This window comes from Neopsephotus bourkii, unplaced genomic scaffold, assembly GCF_033783945.1.
Source record: "Neopsephotus bourkii isolate Nb327-2 ecotype Australia unplaced genomic scaffold, CSIRO-AGI_Nbou_v1 NB_936, whole genome shotgun sequence".
NCBI lineage: Eukaryota > Metazoa > Chordata > Aves > Psittaciformes > Psittacidae > Neopsephotus > Neopsephotus bourkii.
Window position 1 is genome coordinate 2,317,539 of NW_026901430.1, and position 18,290 is coordinate 2,335,828.

The window sequence follows — 18,290 nt, forward strand, 5'->3', positions numbered from 1 at the left end:
AGAGTCTTCTCAGCATTGTGGGCTATTCTTCGTTATACTCTGCCCATGTGTTTTAAAAACATCGTGTCTGTAAAGCCACAGATCTGTTACTCTTGTGCAGCCCATGGATTGGGCATAGAGGATTATCAAAATACGTATTCTCTGGCTGTTTTTCACTACTTAAGAATTTGTTTCTTACAACTGAATAATTTGTAATTTTTTTTCTTCACACAGGTCGTAATCCTCGGCAAACATTCTAGAGGCTATCACTACATGTTAGCTAACCTGGTAAGAGCTTCTCTTCATTACAAGCATAGCTAAATTTTAAAGGGTAATGTATTCTGTTCAGGTTGTGGCAACTTGAATCAGCAAATTAGGAAATGCATAGGTGAGTTCTTGGTTTTTGAGAAATTACTTCAGTAAATACTAGAACTGGTAGGTTATAGTAATTTGTACCCCATTATGGCCTTTCTTTTGTCTAAGAATCTCATATCATCTACTAATTTTAAAACAATAATTTAATTATATGTTTTCCACTGATTCGTATCCTCATGACCAACACTTGATAAATCAAATCATCTATGTAACGTACTTGAAATTTCAGCACTCCACAAAAAATAACTGTAGCATATTTGTGTATAAACTAAGTGATTAAAAGCTGCAAATTAGAACAGTTCCATCAAGTAAACCAGGCAGGTTGTTTAGCTGTTTTGTATTTCAAATAGGGTTTGTAGGGTTATGCCTGTGCATGTGTTGACCTACCAGCACAAGACAGTACATTTTTGTCTGTATTAGAGCTTCTTCTGGATTCTGGAATTGACTTTTAGAGATGTTTATGATGTCTTTGAAACTCCATCTGCTAGAGTTCCGTAGAAAAAGTGTTGTATTGAAATTGATCCTGCAGCAAGTCTAATTCTTGGGTTCTGTGTGAGTGGAAAAATGTTCCTCCAAAATTCTCACTTTCAAGTTAGCAGTCCCATTTGCTAGCAGATTCTCTGTATCCATGTTTTGGTGTGATTAAAGCAGAAAAGACAATTTTTAAAATAGCCTTATTTATGTGACTTTAAGATGTATCATTTTGACTGTATGACTTTAAGATGTGTCATTTTGCATTATAAGAACCAGTCATGATCTTACTGATAAGTGTATGCATAGAAATACAGGGGTTCTTATTCTAGGCTGCCTTTTAGCATGTGTAACCATTGACGTTCAGATAAACATGACTGCAATCAAGTCATACTAATCAAAAAGACACCAATTTACTGCTTCAGGTATAAATAACAACAGAGTGGGAGAGAATCATCCCGTTATATTTGCAAGTAAAATGCTAAGTAATGCTGTGATGGAGAGCTGCCTCACCAGAGGCATGTGCTTTGCCTCCACAGAACAGTATGGGTGTTGAGTGCTATTCTGCTCCAAGCACTGAATCTTCATGTGCGCTTTGCTGTACCAAAGGGATTGAGGTCTTGGACCAGTTTCCACCATGATGAGAAGAGTGGAAATAGTACTTCAAGTTTTTCCACTTTTTTCTTTCTGACCAGTGCATATTATGTACAGCATTGCCACCACACAACAGGGCAGTTTTCTGTTACTAAGGTCTGAACAATTTGACATTTAAAATTCTATTCTACGCCACTATCACACTCCCAATTATGATAATAATTGTCTCCTTGGTAGAATATTTTCAGCTAGCAAGAGGGAAATTAATGTTTCTTTTGTGCTACTCTTGTAGCAGTTAAAATTGAGCCTAGGAAAAGGGGATTGGGATGACAATGATTCTTGTTTTCTACATGTGTCCTCCCAGGGTTTCACAGACATTGTTCTGGAGAGAGTAATGCATGGAGGTGCCAACGTTACTGGATTCCAGATTGTTAATAATGAAAACCCGATAGTTCAACAGTTTTTACAACGCTGGGTGAGGCTTGACGAAAGGGAATTCCCTGAAGCCAAAAACTCACCATTAAAGGTATTTCTTTTACCCTGACAGTGATGATGATGATTATACAAGTTGCTTTTAACAATTATTTGGAGTTTTTTAACCCCAGATGCATGCATGTGTATGTTACAGACACTTCATTAGAATACGTTGCAACATTCACTGTACTTACAGAAGAGAGAAAGAGGCAGAGGCTGTTAGCTGGACATGAGTGCCCAGCGTGGTGGGATTTCCTCAGGGGCAAAGGCTTGGTCTTGCAAATCCTGTTGTTGTGTAGTGGATGTAAAAACTTTTAACTTGAATGTCTTAAGTTAGTCTTGGGGGGTGGGGACTAGCTAGGTTACCTTCTGGGTGCAAACTGTGGGTTACTAGTCCATTTTAATGCTAAAAGAGAATTTGATGTGCAAAATGAAGTAGCTTTGGATTCACTGAGAAGCTGCTGCCACCTCCTAGGCACTGCTGACAGTTGCCCTCATAATCTAACCCCATATTTTACACTACTGTCCCTTACTTAAACACTCTTGATATTTTATCTCAAACCAATATAATTGTCCTGATTTTTTTGAATGAAAGTCACAAGTTCACAAAAACTGTTACACTGGGTGAAGGCTACTGTTATTGGGAGACCTGTTAATATCTCTCCCAGGTATTTTTCTGCCTAAACATCTCTATAGTAGAGGGGGACACTATTCACTGTCAAATTAAGACATAAATCAAGGATACTCTTCCAGTGATGGAAATCATTAAATCTTCTAGGACCACTGCATATTAATATTTCTATTACATTCCTTCTTTCTCTTTTGGTGAGGCCTGTTCTTTTTCACCAATATGCATAGGTGAATAGAACCTGGGGCTGGTGGTGGATGAGAGGACCTTGAATTCTGTCACTCTTAGAAGTCCAGTTCTCCACATCATGTATATTAACTGTCTCAGGGAAGCCAAACCTATCAAAAACCACAGCTGTGATGAGACAATTCATGTCCTTCCTTCTTGATTTGGGAAGGACTCGTGGAAACTGATGAATGGATTTGGAATTCAAAATTACTCTGATTAACTGTAGTAATGTCTTGATATTAGTGAGATAAAGTTCAGGGAAGCATAAAATGCTAGCTACGAAGGAAGAGTCTAGTCCAGTCTGGTGCATGGTGGGGGGGGATACCAGGGATAGGTGATAGCACTGTGTTGGACTACAGATGGAATAGGACCTGGTTATGCGGTTCTGCTGCCAGAGGCCGATGCCATTCAGAGGCATACATTTCCATTCCCTGAGAGCAAGTGATTTCTTTGGGGGAGGACAATTATCTTAATCAGACACCATCCCACAGCCTTGCTGGCATTTCAGAGGAAGCAGAGAAAAGCAAACAGAGGCCCACAGTGCTTGGATTAGTGTATTGTTCCCTGTTGATTAGGACCTAAGCCTGCTTTCTAAAGCTTTCTAGCAGTGATGCAAAAGTGAAGATAAGTATCATACTGATCTTAAAAGCTCTGAAATATATAAAGTTAGCCTAGGAAAAATTTATTCCACTTAAAAGCAATTTACCTTGAGGGAAAAATTATTTTCCACCCTTAAAAAACAATCTTAAGTATATGGTACAAACACAAAGATTACATTGTTTCCACAAATGTACCACTCATTACAGAAACGTGCACAGTATTTGTCAATCAGACAAAAAGCATATTTAAAAATTGATGTACAATATTTTTGATTAGGAAATAAAATTGCCTAGAGATTAAAGCCCTGATGTTTAATTTATTCTGTATTTTATCAGCCTTTCCCTTCTCTCTCTCTTTCTTCTCTTTGCATGCTCATGCATTTATAAGTAGAATTCAAATAAAGTACAAAATTAGATAGCTCTCTTGGCATGACTTGGAAGGGACTGCATTAAGGTTACTGACAATTGATGCAGTCTACTGAAAAAATTATCAGCATGTAAGTTTTATGTAGTTCTAGATTGGACAGCTATTACAAGATTTTTCTAATACAAGAACAAATACCTTAAAATTATGGCTTGATTCTATATTGTGTGGAATCTGACATATAACCTTTGTTAACTTACTAAAAGAGGGGAGGATGATCATTGCAAAGCACCACAGAAAGAGGTAAAGATGGGCAGGATCTAAAGAGTGCCTGTGCTTAAGTACAGTCAGAGCAGGGTGATACAGTCAGAGAAGGATCCAAACTCAGTAACTGCTGTAATTTAAAACTATGTAAGAATGTCTGCTGTAAAACCTTCTTCACAGTCCTACCTTTGCACTCCTTTTTTATCAGATACGATTCTGTAGATCTGTGCATGCAGACACACCTCATTCTGTGCAGATTTCCTACGGCAAGAGTTTGCAATAAGATAATACACATTGTAAAGAAATACAGAACACCAGTTGTACTATCCTGCTCTACAGGATAGCATTAACTTCTGCTGAATTTGATAAGTCTTATCCACAAAGAGAATAGCTGAACATGCAGTTGAAACTTGGATTTCTGCCTTTCTAATTCACGCAGTATCTTCTGGCACTAACTCCAGCATCAGGTTCATCAGGAGCCAGGAGCATTACAGTATCAAAGAGACAGCCAAGAGAAAGGAAGGCGCACCAGCACATGCAGATACCCCTTATATTCTTTTTTTTTCTCTGCATTCTCTTACAAACGCTGTGGTAATACAGAAGGGGGTTTGAAATCTGGTCTTACACACTGAGCACATTCAATTGCTCTCAGTATGTATGTGTTGAAATGGTATCCTGGTGTGCTGTAATGCCAGTGAAAACCAAAGATGTCATATGCAGAGCCTGGTCCACTGTACGCAGAAAGAACTTTCAGCAAACACATAAATGTGGAGAAAAACCCACCTCCATGTCTCTTCATAGGTGATAGTAAATTTATACCATTGGGAGGTGTCTCTAGACACATACAACAAGCAATGGCTGAAGTTGACAGTAACATGAACATGTAGTTAAGGAGTCTGAGGGGTTCTGTTGAAGAGTTGCTGCTACACAAACCTTATCACCCTCCTCAGATTTACAGTGGAGTAAGAGAAGGCAGATGGGGAATTCCCAAGGGGATGTAATGCCTAAAGTGTGGTTTGTGATTACCTGCTTGTATAGCTGTCTTCTGAGGAAAGTAATCTGATGCATTCTTTCCCACAGATGCTACCTGATCAGGACTGTGGTCCAAACAGAAATGATTTCTGATAACTTCAATTCAAAACTCTCTTGGCAGTCTTGTTAAAAAAATGTTCCAAACAAAAAACAGTATGAGCTCTTCTTTGCTCTTGGTAGCAGTATGGGCCAGCATAGAATTGCAGACTTTTGTAGTGATGTCACTTAGATGAACTTGCTTCCAATTAAATTTAAATTTGCTGCAACTATAAACTGGCTATGTTATTTTGCTGCTATATGCTATACAAAATGAAAGTATTTTTTGCTTTGTTGATTGAAATAGATGGAGTTGTTAAGCTACATAAAATACCTGTGGCAAGACAGAGAGCAAGAAAAAGGGCTTGCAAGTATGTTTCCTCTAAGAGTATTTTAACAAAGAGAAGGACTAGGCCTGATAAACCTGGGCAGTACTAAGACTGCAGTTTGTGACCATATTTTATTTGCATCAATTTTAGTATACATCTGCACTGACCCATGATGCAGTCCTAGTCATAGCAGAGGCTTTCCGTTATCTCCGAAGACAACGTGTGGATGTCTCCAGGAGAGGTAGCGCTGGAGACTGCCTGGCTAACCCTGCAGTACCGTGGAGCCAAGGAATTGACATAGAAAGAGCACTGAAAATGGTAAGGGCAAACACACCAGTATATATTCCACAACAGCAGCAATTCTGCTGGGACCGAACTGCATCCTTCTCCGTGTACTCATACAAACAGCTGCAGCTCCTCAGGAAAAAGAAGACAGAAAGAAAAAAACTTAATGACAAAGGATGTATAAAATACACTCAAAAACAAGTTAGATCTCAAAACTCTGGCCAAAATCACATCCCTCTGGCACCAGTGTAGCATTTGCCTGATTGCCCACACCAGGGCACCTACAGTGTGACTCCCCCGTAAAATCCAAGCTTCCCATGAGAGTGAGCACAAGCCATTTTGCAAACAAACATGTATTAAGGGTTTCTTAAAGTCCGTCTGAGCCTGCAAATCTGACTAACAGAACTAGACTGGGATACGTGTATTTATGGACTTAAACACATGTATGCAGTGTTGATAATTAGGTAGTGGAAAGTCAACTCAGATTGGTCTACAGCAGTGGAAAAAATGTTGTTGGTCATAGCAATACTGCTGGCTTTCAGCACCAGGCTGAACCTTGACACAGTTTAGCCTCAAACCAGTTCTGTTTCCTGGCATAACTTTGCACTCAGCCTGATTACCTTCTGCATGACCTATTTTTATCCCTAACGCTAGTTATTGCATGGGATCCTACCTCACTTATGTCTCTGATTTTGTTGGTTTTTAACTCTTCTGAGACTGCTATGTGTGTTAAAGCAAGTGACAACAGGAAAAATTAGATAACATTTCTGTAGATATAAGAGACGAGAATATGTTCTGCTTTTGATCTGGCTCAAATACCTCTAAAAGAAACCTGTTAGAATAGATTGTATTAATGCAAGCATAGAACTGCAGTGAGTTACATCAGAATTAAGGCCATGTTAGGTATAAACAAATCCTAGGTCAGCCTTCAAACACTTAGCTTACTTACTGCTTCTTCTCAATTACCAAATTGGAAGGATTATATCAGAAGGCTATAATGACTTACAGAAGGTTATAATCAGATTGTATCACTCATAAGAGTGAGATGGTTCAGTCTCACACTGCCAGAGCAATTTTTATGCAGTTATGTCACTTCCTAACAAATGCCTTAACTACACATTCCCTAATGCTAATTAAATTCAGCCTTCACAATAGTTAAAGAATTTGTACTGTTCATTTGAATTTAATCACAAGCAAAATATAGACCTCCTCCAAATGAGACATGAGGTATTCGTGTCAACAAAGAAAACCAACAGTGCCCCAAGACACTCCCTTGTTTGGGAGAATTTACTTAGTTCATAAGATATACAGAGCCAAACTTATGATTAGAAAAAAGTACAGAAACTTGACTTTCAGCTGGTTACACTGAATTGTTTTTGCTGCTCAAAGTCACCTAAGTGAGGTTTGTGTACACCTTCTACAAGTGCTACCTCAGATCAATCATTCCACACTGCCTTCCAGACCCCCTCTTGTCCATCACGCTCTTGCTGTATTCAGGTAATGATCTTGAATCTTTGCTGGAGAAAAACTCTTTGATTTAACAGCTTTTTCTCTTCACTCTGTAGCTACAAGTCGGATGACAATATTTTTTCCATAACATCCTTGGAATACCCTGTGCCAGCAGAAGGTTCAGTGCCAAACTCTAGTGATCCCTCTGGCAAAAGGGAAATGGGCATTGCCTGAGTCTGCTTCCCTACAGCCTTGAAAACTCTGCCTGTCTGTATTTCTAAAGCTGATTCTAAGACATCAGGATGGCGGCAGACCGTTTACCTGAGCAGATCTGGGCAGTTACAAATTGTCACTCCATTTGTGCTTGCCTCCACAGGCTCCTGCCAGAAGCATTCTGAGTCCTGGCGAGCTTTCCTGCCTCGGTGCAGCCACGTTTTGGAAAGTGTTGAGTTTTCCCACCAAAGATAGAAATAAATTATAGTTGAAGTCAAGAGGTGTCAAGTGCACAATGCTCGTGTCTCAGTACACATCGAGGTGAAGCCAGCCTAACAAGCTATGCTGAGACTGCTGTGCCGAGGTAGCCAGGCAGCTTCCAGCAGGTGCCAAAAAGCAGGCACAGCAACTCACATCTGGCTGCAAATTCATTTACTCAGTCCACAGTTGATAAAACCTCTCAGGCAAATTTGGCTTTCAAAGTCCCATTCACCTCTCTAGCATGCTGGAGACAGGAATAACTGACATGTTCTTCCAGACCCCTGAAATGATATAAAACTATTTTTAGAAAGGTTCAAACCGACTTACTGATTAAAAAAATCATGCTTCTTATGTGTCACTCTGAGTTTGGCTCACTGGATAATATGGGGTCCAAGGAATTTTGGCTGGTTTTATTTAGCCTTGTCTACAGTAACAAGTTTGATTGCACCACTTCTAAACCATAAATAGCAGATCAGTCACCAGTCCTGAAGAGCTTCCTTTGACTAGACTTCCATCACCTCTTCCTGTAATTTCTACAGCATTTTGCTAAATATTAAAGCTAATTTACCCCTCCTGAAGTTTCAGACCCCTTCTGCCTGACAGCTTGTCAAGTGTTGATAAGTGATAAATGGAAATATCTCACCCTTTCATACAGGGAACCAAGGAAGATTTTTTTCTTTGAAACAAAGTACCTCATACTTCCTGTTAAGATGATTCATGTGAGTAGGTAATGATAATGACTTACCGTCTGTACACCCATCCATCCAGATTGAGACCAAAACTCCATAAGCAGTAGAGACAATTGTCTGTGCTCATTCAGAGAAGACATTCATTCCTTTCTCCTACGCTAAGACTGATCTTAAAATAAAGCACTTCCCGGAATGAGCAATGCTATATGATTCTGGTACATATCACCAATCGGTACCAAGTTGTGAGGGGTTTAATGGCACTGAATTGTTGCATGTGCCTCGCTGATACTCCCTTCTGTATCTGTGAACCCAGTGTGATTAAGCATGGAAGAATCAGTCTTTCTTATATTTAACATACCTGCAGATCTAATTTCACTTAAATGCAGCTCACTGCAGTTGTGAGTCACCAGCTGGGTACTAACTATCAAAGAATAGGTACAGATAAAACAGAGGAGTTAGATTGTTTCTATTATGAAGAATGCAACTGACTGTGTTAAAAGCACTACAAGCCTCTTAGGTAAAACTTGTGCTAGAGCCAGTGGGTTCCTGCAAAATGTAATAGAGGGAAAAATAAAGTGAATCTTTTATTAAATTTTTTTTTTCTGTTTATTCCCTTAAGGTGCAAGTTCAAGGAATGACAGGGAACATCCAGTTTGACACCTATGGGCGGAGAACAAATTACACAATTGATGTGTATGAAATGAAAGCAGCTGGATCACGGAAGGTGAGTTTCAAGATATGCATCCTGATTTCACATCTTCACAGATACTTATTCCAGCAAAGGTACTACACAGGCACTGTAATAACAGGGCCCTGAGGAAACCCCACCTTCTCGCTGTCTTCTCTATCCCAGGAACCTTGTTCTATTCTGTTCCTGGGTCAAGCCACTCACCCTGGTTAATATCTTCATCAGTTTCAATGTCAACTTCAGACTTCACTTTTTCCCCTAAAGCCCTTTTGGAGCTTTTCCACTACCAAGCATAATACCTACTGTCATGGTCCTGTGCTCAGCCCTATCTCCTTTAATTCCGTTCCATCTTTCCCTTCCCCTCCACAACAGGCCTTGGAGCCATAGCAAAGCAGGAGCCTGTGGATTTTAGAAACTTTCCGAAATAAACAGAAAATAAGTTTGGTTTCAATTAGAATTTGCTACTCATTCCCTTGTCTCCTAAATAAAGTCCAGACCCTAAGTGGGATAGGTGCCTAGCACCCCGTTATGGAAGGAATTTAGAGCAGATTTTCAAAAATAATGACGTCAACAGGGTTTCAGGAGAATCGAGAGAAGAGTCCGTGCGGCCAAGGCATGTAAATCCCCCTGATTTCACGTGGTGAAACGTACCTGACCTGCTTAGGCACCACCGAGAGTCCTTACACTCTTCTGCACATATTTGACAAGAAAACACCTCTGGACATGGCTTAGCCATTCAGCTAGGTTTATAGTGCCAACAGCAGTGTTACTTCTGTGTTATGCAGAAACTGATGTAAGCACATAACAGTGTAGCCACAGCACCATGAACATCAGCACAAGCCAGCTGACGAATAGCCACCTCATGGTCACTGGGGGTTTTGTATCCCATACTGAAGATAATGATGTGCCTGCATTGCTAATGATGTCTGGGCATCCGCTCTAAACCTAGCTCAGGCATGCCTGTAGGGACTGCATTCACTGTCCAAACCATGGCAGGATATGGATAAAAATGATAAAATCAAAGAATTTTACTCAGAGTGCTGTGCAGTTTAATTTCTTGTCTATAGCATATTTTTATGCTGTAGGGGCATGAGAATTTATTCCACAGGCACTACAATGATGTGAATTTAGATTGAGGGAACTTAATACGCATTTTCACTTAGATTTGGCTTGTATTTATTTAGTGATCTGCTTGAGAACATGGTTTCTTTAAAGAAATTGGATTAAAGCTAAAGTTGTCCTTTAATGGCAAGAATGTTGCGTGCTACAAAGCCCTGTCTTTTGAGCTTGCTGTTGCAAGTTCATGCACCTGAGTCCTTGTAAAGACATACAATGAGGTAACAATCTCCATTTTTATAGGTTGGTTATTGGAATGAATATGAAAGATTTGTGCCAGCGTTAGATCAGCTGCCCTCTAATGACACTTCATCTGTGGAGAACAGAACTATAGTAGTCACTACCATCTTGGTAAGTTTTATGTTCTTAGTGTGTTTGTGTTTGGGAAACGACACATGACTCCTGAGGTGTGTTAGACACCTTGACAGGAGGCAAATGTTGAATAGTGTGTGACTTCAAGTGACTGAAAAGTTCAGTATCTTCCAGAGATGTACTGAGGGCTTGACCCTGCTAACTTCTCTGTGTATCAATAACCTTATTCACATAAGAAGCTCACTGAGCTCAACACTCTGCTGCTTCTCAGACACTTGAACTCAATCAAATGTCTCACAGAAGTTATTATGCATGTATGTAATTGACTGCAGGATCTGGCCTTCCTGCTATAGGTTCAAATCTTGCACCCTTCACTCAGGTACAGCTCCTGTAAACTCAGCACCTGTGGACTGAGTAAGGGTGGCCTGTAGAAGCCTGTAGAGAACTGGAGCTGCTCTAGCACTGGGTGAAAAGCGACCTATACCTGTGCAATTCCAGAGGAGTAAAGCTTTTCCTGTGTCTCACAAACAGCAGCATGTGTGTCAGTCCCAGTGCCTCTAGCAGATGTGTTATGTACAATATTGTTTGTGACTTTTATGGCTGTTACAGTTCTACTAAGCATAACCAATTTTATGCTACTTCCTGAAGCACTGTATTTTACACTTCTATGGATTTAGTGAGATATAATCAGCATTTCAGCTAGAATTTTCCAAGAAGGCTAAGGGAATTTAGTTGCAAAAATTGCTGCTTTCTAGCTTCCCTTAGGCTGTTTGAAAATATCTCCATCAGAGCCCCATTCTAGGCCACTGGGGCCTTAGGAAATTATTTTGATGGTATGGATGTTGGGTATGTCAGTTCTTTAACACCTGAGTTACTACTACAGTGATGCTATTTGACTGTCTAATCAGGCCTAATCCTGCAAACAAAAGTGTAACTTTGTTAAACTGGAATAGTCCTGTTGTCTTTAGTGGATCCATACTAGGAACTAAATCAATGGTATGTGTGGCCGTAGGATCAGACAAGAATTTTTGAACTGCAAAAGCCTGTCTTTCTAATTGCTGTACCAAAGCAGGAAATACTGTAAATACTTGCCAGTAATATAGAGGATAATAACAGCTCTCATTTTGTATGTTTTAAAGCTGTATTTTACATTCATAGACTTTTGATCTTTACTTTTGTTTCAAAGGAATCACCATATGTAATGTATAAGAAAAACCATGAACAACTAGAAGGGAATGAGAGATATGAAGGATATTGTGTAGACTTAGCTTCTGAAATAGCAAAACATGTTGGAATAAAATACAAACTGTCAATTGTTGGAGATGGGAAATATGGAGCTAGGGACCCTGAGACTAAGATATGGAATGGCATGGTGGGTGAACTGGTCTATGGGGTAAGTTTCTCTTAACCTTCATTTTAATGTTCTTTATTAAAAGTTATGCTGAAAGTTAATAAACTGCAAAATAAAGATGATTTGTTTGAATACCACCTTTTAAATTCTAGGTATTTCTTTCCAGTGCTATTGTTGTAGTTTACATTTCTAATCATTTTGTTGCAGGAAAGTGTCACTTTTTTTACTGCTGTTCTCAAATCAGAGTCCATAAAATGTTAAGAAATGGCACTAGGCAAATTTCAAATTCCTGTCTACAGCAGAATTTCTGTTTTGCCCTTCGTAAACTACTTTTGCATATGCCATGTCTCCTTTTCTCTGTCAGTCTTGGAAGTGCTGATAGGGTGCCCCTCTCATTAAAGGTCTGATGCTATGATGCTAGCGCTTGTTGGATCACTGATGTCAGTTTGTGTTTGACCAGAGACTAAGGACTCAGCCCCATGGTTGGGTAAGAAGCAATGCAGGTGTGAAGTTACCCACATCCTTTTTTGTTTTAAACCCTGGCTTTAAAAAACAACTGTCAGACACACACAAAAAAAAACCCTCTAATTCATTGCATTCATCTTTATATTTCTATCCTGGGTGTATATTTCTTTGTTTAGTAAGAACAAAAACAGTCCGGAATTGCCATTTTAGAAACTTCTTTGAAAATGAGAATTTTGGAATACAGATAAACCAGATGGAAGGAGGAGAAAATTGGCTTTGCAGAAAAGACTTTACAAGCTGATATTTCATCTTTTTTTTTTCCCCAAATGGTGATGAGATGATTTGTGATTCCGCCCAAATCTTTACAGTTTATTTTTAACAAGCTCTGCTTTATTAAAAATATCTGAGCAGGAGTGAATATTTCAGTTGCCTCCTTTTGTTCCATAGCTGAGTGTAATTTCTAAAAGTCACCTCAAAATTTCCTTGGGATAATATGTCATGGTTCTTGCAAAATGTTTGGTGAGATAATTCCTTCCAAATGAATCAGGCTTTTTAAAGTACTTGCTAGATTTGCAGAAGTTTTCTTATTCTGGCTCAGTGAGAATAAGTTGATGTTTTATTCTGGTAAATCCTGATGCCTTATTACATACCTGGTAGCCTATTTGACTCCAAAATATTTTATATAAGTAACAATGTTTTTGTAGTATTGCATTAAGGGGAGGGTGGGAAATCTGCTGATAGAGAAAGTGAACGGGGGTCTGGACCGCTGTGTTACATCTTCTCTTCCCTGTTGCACTGAGGTTTGATGTTATGCAGATATGTGAACTCCCGTGCCTTAATTAGGTGTTTTGGGAAACTGGTTTTACCTCTTTTAAAGAATACAAGAGCATTGATAACCTCTGAAGCAAAGGTTTAGTTTAGTTCCAAGCAAATTGCACTGCAGTGGAAACCTAAACCCTCAGTTTACCTGTATGTGGTTCAAGAAATACCAAGAGTATTAGCTGTAATTGAGTCCTTTTGATATATTTGCAAGTCACAAGCCATGAAACAGTTTATTCACTTTAAAAAGTAATCATACTATATGCAAAAGGCATGACAAAATGGAACCTGAAATTACTGCTAACAGCCAGGGCACAGAGACCATCTACACCAGAACAGGAAAGGTGTGATACAGGCCACTGCCTCCGGGACTTGGGCCAAGTAAGATTAGCCTGTGCAGTTGCTGTACGATGAAAGGTCCATCTGGATAACAGGCAGCAAAAATGATCAAAGGGGCTGGAACACTTCTCCTGTGAGGAAAGGCTAAGAGACTTGGGGTCATTCAGCCTGGAGAAGGCCCTGGGGAGAACTTAGAGCAGCTTTCCAGTACTTCAAAAGGACCCATAAGAGAGATGGAGACAGACTGTTTAGCAGTGCCTGTTGCGACAGGACGAGGCATAATGGTTTTAAACTAAGAGAGGGTAGATTTAGACTAGATTTAAGGAAGAAATGTTTTTACATTGAGGGTGGTGAAACACTGGAACACAGGTTGCCCAGAGTTGGTAGATGCCTCATCCCTGGAAGTGTTCGGGGTCAGGTTGGATGGGGCTTTGAGCAACCTCCTCTGTTTGAAGATGTCCCTGCTCATTGCAGGGGTTTGGACTAGATGACCTTTAAAGGTCCCTTCCAGACCAGACCACTCTGTGATTCTATGATAAACAGGTTGGTTGCAGCTGCCTTTTCCAAAGCCTCTTGGAAGGAGCCTTCCTCAGAGAGCTCTGCCTTCTTTGCGTCAAACAGCCCTAGCTACTTCCCTTTGACCCAGCCATGCTGGTTGACCTTGCCCCACCAGCAAAAACAAGCCCCACGGGCACCACAGAGCATACCTTAAAACAGCCCCTAACCCACCCCACCACTCTAATTTTCTCCTGCAAAAAATGTCTGTTCCTTTGTATTCTGAAGCTCAGTTTTCATCTGTGTTTTCTCATTAATGAAAAACAGAAGAATGTTTCCCTCCCTGACCCCCAACAGCTCCTCTTCTCATGCTGTGAGCTCAGTTACTGAAGCTCTTCACTGCAGTGCTCAATTATTCAAAGGTCAGATGCATCCCTTGAGGTTTGACTGTAGACCCAGGTTAATGCTTACAGCCCAGTGCTGCTGAGCTAGCTCCCCATCCTGCAGAGCTGAACCTCTCAGCTGGCAAGCTGCACAGAAATCCACCTGGCTTTCTGTAGGCAAGAAAGCAGCCTCTGAACTCTTAAGTAGAAGCCTCACCAGCCCTCCAGATCCTTTCCTAGCCATGTGAGCAAACACCACCAAATACCCTTGGCCTCTTTCTCTATCTGTTGAGAGGGGGCTGTGTCCCACACTCACGAGGATGTGCACAAAGCCCTTTGAAGATGAAAAGTGTTCTAGAAGTGCTAATTATTTGGAGCAAGTGCCTCATTTACGTGCTGACTTTCCTTTATCTCTCAGGGGCTTAAAACTCTATTAGGGAGCTAAAACTGTACGTTACCCCTGATGCCCCCATGAGCCTTGTCTTAAAAAAATGACTGTCATATTTGGCTCCTCTGGTTTCCATTTTGGGAAGACAAGAGGGAGATTAGATTTTAAATGCCTTTATTAGCATGTATGGAAGAGAGGCATGGGGGGGATAAAAGGGGCCTGATTGGTTTTGGTACCAGTTATCCAGCAGCTGATCTGAGTTGTGGCAGAAAACACAATCTTTTAGATTGCATTTGTCTCAAGTGATAAAGAGAGGCAAATGCAGCATTCTCCTGGCCCAACAGCCTTCTCACCACCCTGGCACTGCCGGGAAGTGTTACCAGGCCTTTTGTGCTGTGCCCTATTTTGCATAGCCCCTTGCATACAACTCATTCCTAAAATTGCTCTTGGGCAGTCATAGGAAGTGAGTGGCTTGTCATTTTAATGCCAGAACCCTCATTAACTGTAGTTAATGTTTCATTCCTGACAGTTCATTGTTACTGTCGCTCTGGCTTCCTGTGGGATGCACTGTAGTCAGGAGAGAAAGTGCAGCCAGGTCCTCGCAGCCTCCAGACCACTGCACTGTAGGGCTCTGAATGGCAAGGAGGAATGGAGGGGACTCGGTGTGTGTCGAGCTGTCTCTGAAGCAGCAGGGGTGCTGTGTCACAGCATTGCAGGTCCTGAGGCTGACCAGCACAGCCCTGACTCCAGTGTTTGTGCCTGGAGGTCTGCATTAGCTAGGTTAACTGGAACAGTCCCAAGAGGTGTACATTACCTTGGCATAAACACACTAAAATACTTCCCATTAGAAATTCCCCCTCCCCTGTCCCATGTCACATCAGGGCTGGTTGGAGGGTGTAAAAGTCTGCTGCGCTATAGGGCCCCCTGAAGTCAAGGAAAATCTCAGCTGATTCTCTTGGACCATTCCTTGTGGCTTGCAATGGGCTGTACAAATGAACCCGATTACAGAGAAGGCAGCATAGGGATGGCAGCCCTAGAGGCGAGAAGTTCTGGCTGAGCCAGTAATCCCAAACTCCTGTGCTTCATATGATTTCATGTGCAGAAATCATAAGTCTTGTTAGAGAGGAGCTAATGGGGCTTTGTGGTTTGTTAGCAATTTTCAGATGTTGGTGGTAGTAGTGATAGTAGTAGCAATAATAAATGGTAATAAAATATGGCATAAAATGAAATTTATTTAATTTTTCATAAATAAAAGTTCAGGTTGAAGAAAATGTTAATTTTGCTCTTTCATTCTGTTGGTGTCAAAATAAGACTTATTCGTACTAGAAAAAAACCTCTACCAATTCAAGTGCTATTATCTTTCAAACTAAGAAAAATTTCTAAAACATAGTGGGAACTTTTGACAGAATAAAAGTAGCAACAAGGTAAAGGCTTTTTTTTTTTCATGGACATTTTAGATGAGGGAAGTAGCTAAATCATTCTCAGGCTGGAAGGCTGAATGACTGTTTAAATCTAAGCAGCCAAGCAAGTCATCAAGGCAAGTGCTGTCCTCCAGTGATCTGTCCACCCACTAAGGATGTGCAGGGCTGAGGAGCAGCAGCACCTCCCGGTGCACAGGGCTTCGTACCCACCAGCTGCTGAGCACTAGACAGTCGTCTTTTCTCTTCTGCGGGGTAAGCCTCTGTCTGTAGGCTTTTATTTCTTCTTTCCCTTTTGAAGCAGGCTGCTGTTCTTCCTTCACTGTGCAGCCAGGGAAAGCCTTCCCTCCCCGGGCCTGATGCTTTTCACAGTGCTGAGGCTAATTGACAGTAGGTTCAACACAGATCTTAATTGTAGCTACAAATGCTTTGGGACTGGAAAGAGCAGCCAAACCTTACAGCCTTTAAAACTCTCCTCGGGTAAAAAAAGGCCTTTATAAAAACCTTTCAATATGTAAAATGGCGTAAAGGAATGAAGCACGGATGTAAAGAACAGACAGTCCCCTGAACACAAGCAGCCTCCACAGTCTGTCAGAGTGGGACCACCTACACATCTCCCTGCCTTTAACAGCTAACCAGCCTCGCCTGGCCTCTCTGGCTCTCTCAGCAGCAGAAGAAGGACTACATATGGCATATACAGCCTTTGAATCGTAGTAGAGTGGAAGACTAATTCTCCTCAAAATGTCCCATGTGCTCTTAGCCTGTGGCAGAACCCGACTGTGCCATGAGCAGGAGAAGCCTGCCCTTCACCCCACATCCCTGGTTTCCACAGGAAAGAAGCCCAGGGGCAGGTGCCCAAAGGCATCTGATACCCTGCAGCTCAGGCAGCTCTGTGCGGGTAGACATGGGGTCCCTTCCCAAGCAGCCACTGAGCCATGGTGGCACCAGGACCACAGCCCTGGCACAGCCCCATGCACAGAGCCACACTGACATGGGCCCAGGCTCCATCTCCACATGCATCTCCGCAGCTCAAAAAGCAGATGTACCCTTAATTTCTCCATCTGCATACAATAATAGTGTATCAGGAGGAGCTGTGGGCATCCACATAAAGTGTGCATAGTCTGAACACTGGCAGACTACAGCAGACAAGGCCAACTGCAGTTTAACACCTTTTTACACTGCCCAGCTAATACACATTCAGACTTCAATGGAGCACATTGCTAGTTGGGTGTCAGCTGTTGTTTTTGAACAAGTGTGAGCTAATGTGTTAAAAACACGTTGCCCCCATGACTTGGCCTCTCAACACATCCTTGGGCATGCTGGACTCTTCACAGGGTAGCGTTTAGCAGTAGGTACCACAGATGATGTGTTGCTCTGTCTGACACCCTTTTCTGATACTTGGAAACCTCAGACTGTACTGAGAGGGCCTAAAATGCACTCAGTCAGTTATCATTCCAGCAGTCTCTTCTATGTATCTGCATTCAGCACTTCTGGGGTGCTTGGCTCCTGATGGAAACCAGGCAGCGTCCCTCTGCTTCAGTCCACACATACCTTAAGTGCTGGCTGGCTTCCTGTCACACAAAGGCTTTGTAAAGTGACCGTAGCCCAGGCCCACTGCTTGAAAAACAGCACACTAGCAAAGGAATTGTTCAGTTCTGCAAGCATGAATGACCTGCCCGTGCAGGCAGGAGCATAGCTGATAGCGCTTGCTGTCTCTAGTGCGTAGCTTTGAAGTTAGGAAGACTCATCTTTAGGTCTGTAAGCAGAAGAATTTGAGTCCTCCTTTTGGATTACAGAGGTGGAACATCTTATCATTTTTATTTCCCCATGCAGAGGGATATTTCCATTTGGTATTTTTCTCCCTCCCCTTAAGAGTATTAAGGATTGGAGCCCCCTGGGGTCAGCTTTGAACAGAGTGGGTAGTGCCTCTGTGCTGCATGTCCTGTCTAAATCCATCCCTCCCACACTAGTAGGCAAAGGCAGAACAAGCCTCAGAGGAATCCATGACATTTCTCACCCAGCGCAAACGCAGCAGAGATGATGTTTGAAACGCCGTTAGTCATGAGTGATTAGCAAAGCTTAGTTGTTGAGGTTCTTAAACCCCCCCTCCAGTTCTGCACAGGGAAGGGCATGGTTGTGGTTGTGTTCTTTTTAATCGAGCTCAATTTTTATGAGTTCTGCTTATCTGCAGCCATAACAGGAGGGAAATTCACAACTGTGCTGCAATTATTAATGATCCTGTAGGG

General features: G+C 41.5%; 1 protein-coding gene across 3 annotated transcripts in view; it reads left to right on the forward strand.

The window, feature by feature from the left end:
* Nucleotides 1-18,290, forward strand: part of GRIA3 (glutamate ionotropic receptor AMPA type subunit 3) — a 146,137-nt gene that overhangs the window by 81,957 nt on the left and 45,890 nt on the right. For all 3 annotated transcript variants that reach the window (XR_009726233.1, XM_061358092.1, XM_061358093.1), the window contains exons 5-10: nucleotides 214-267; nucleotides 1,784-1,945; nucleotides 5,524-5,691; nucleotides 8,890-8,994; nucleotides 10,318-10,425; nucleotides 11,573-11,779. Coding sequence is in view for 2 of the 3 variants with exons in the window: in XM_061358092.1 (XP_061214076.1) it covers nucleotides 214-267; nucleotides 1,784-1,945; nucleotides 5,524-5,691; nucleotides 8,890-8,994; nucleotides 10,318-10,425; nucleotides 11,573-11,779 (804 nt within the window). In the remaining variant the exon portion in view is untranslated. The remainder of the gene's footprint in view (nucleotides 1-213; nucleotides 268-1,783; nucleotides 1,946-5,523; nucleotides 5,692-8,889; nucleotides 8,995-10,317; nucleotides 10,426-11,572; nucleotides 11,780-18,290) is intronic.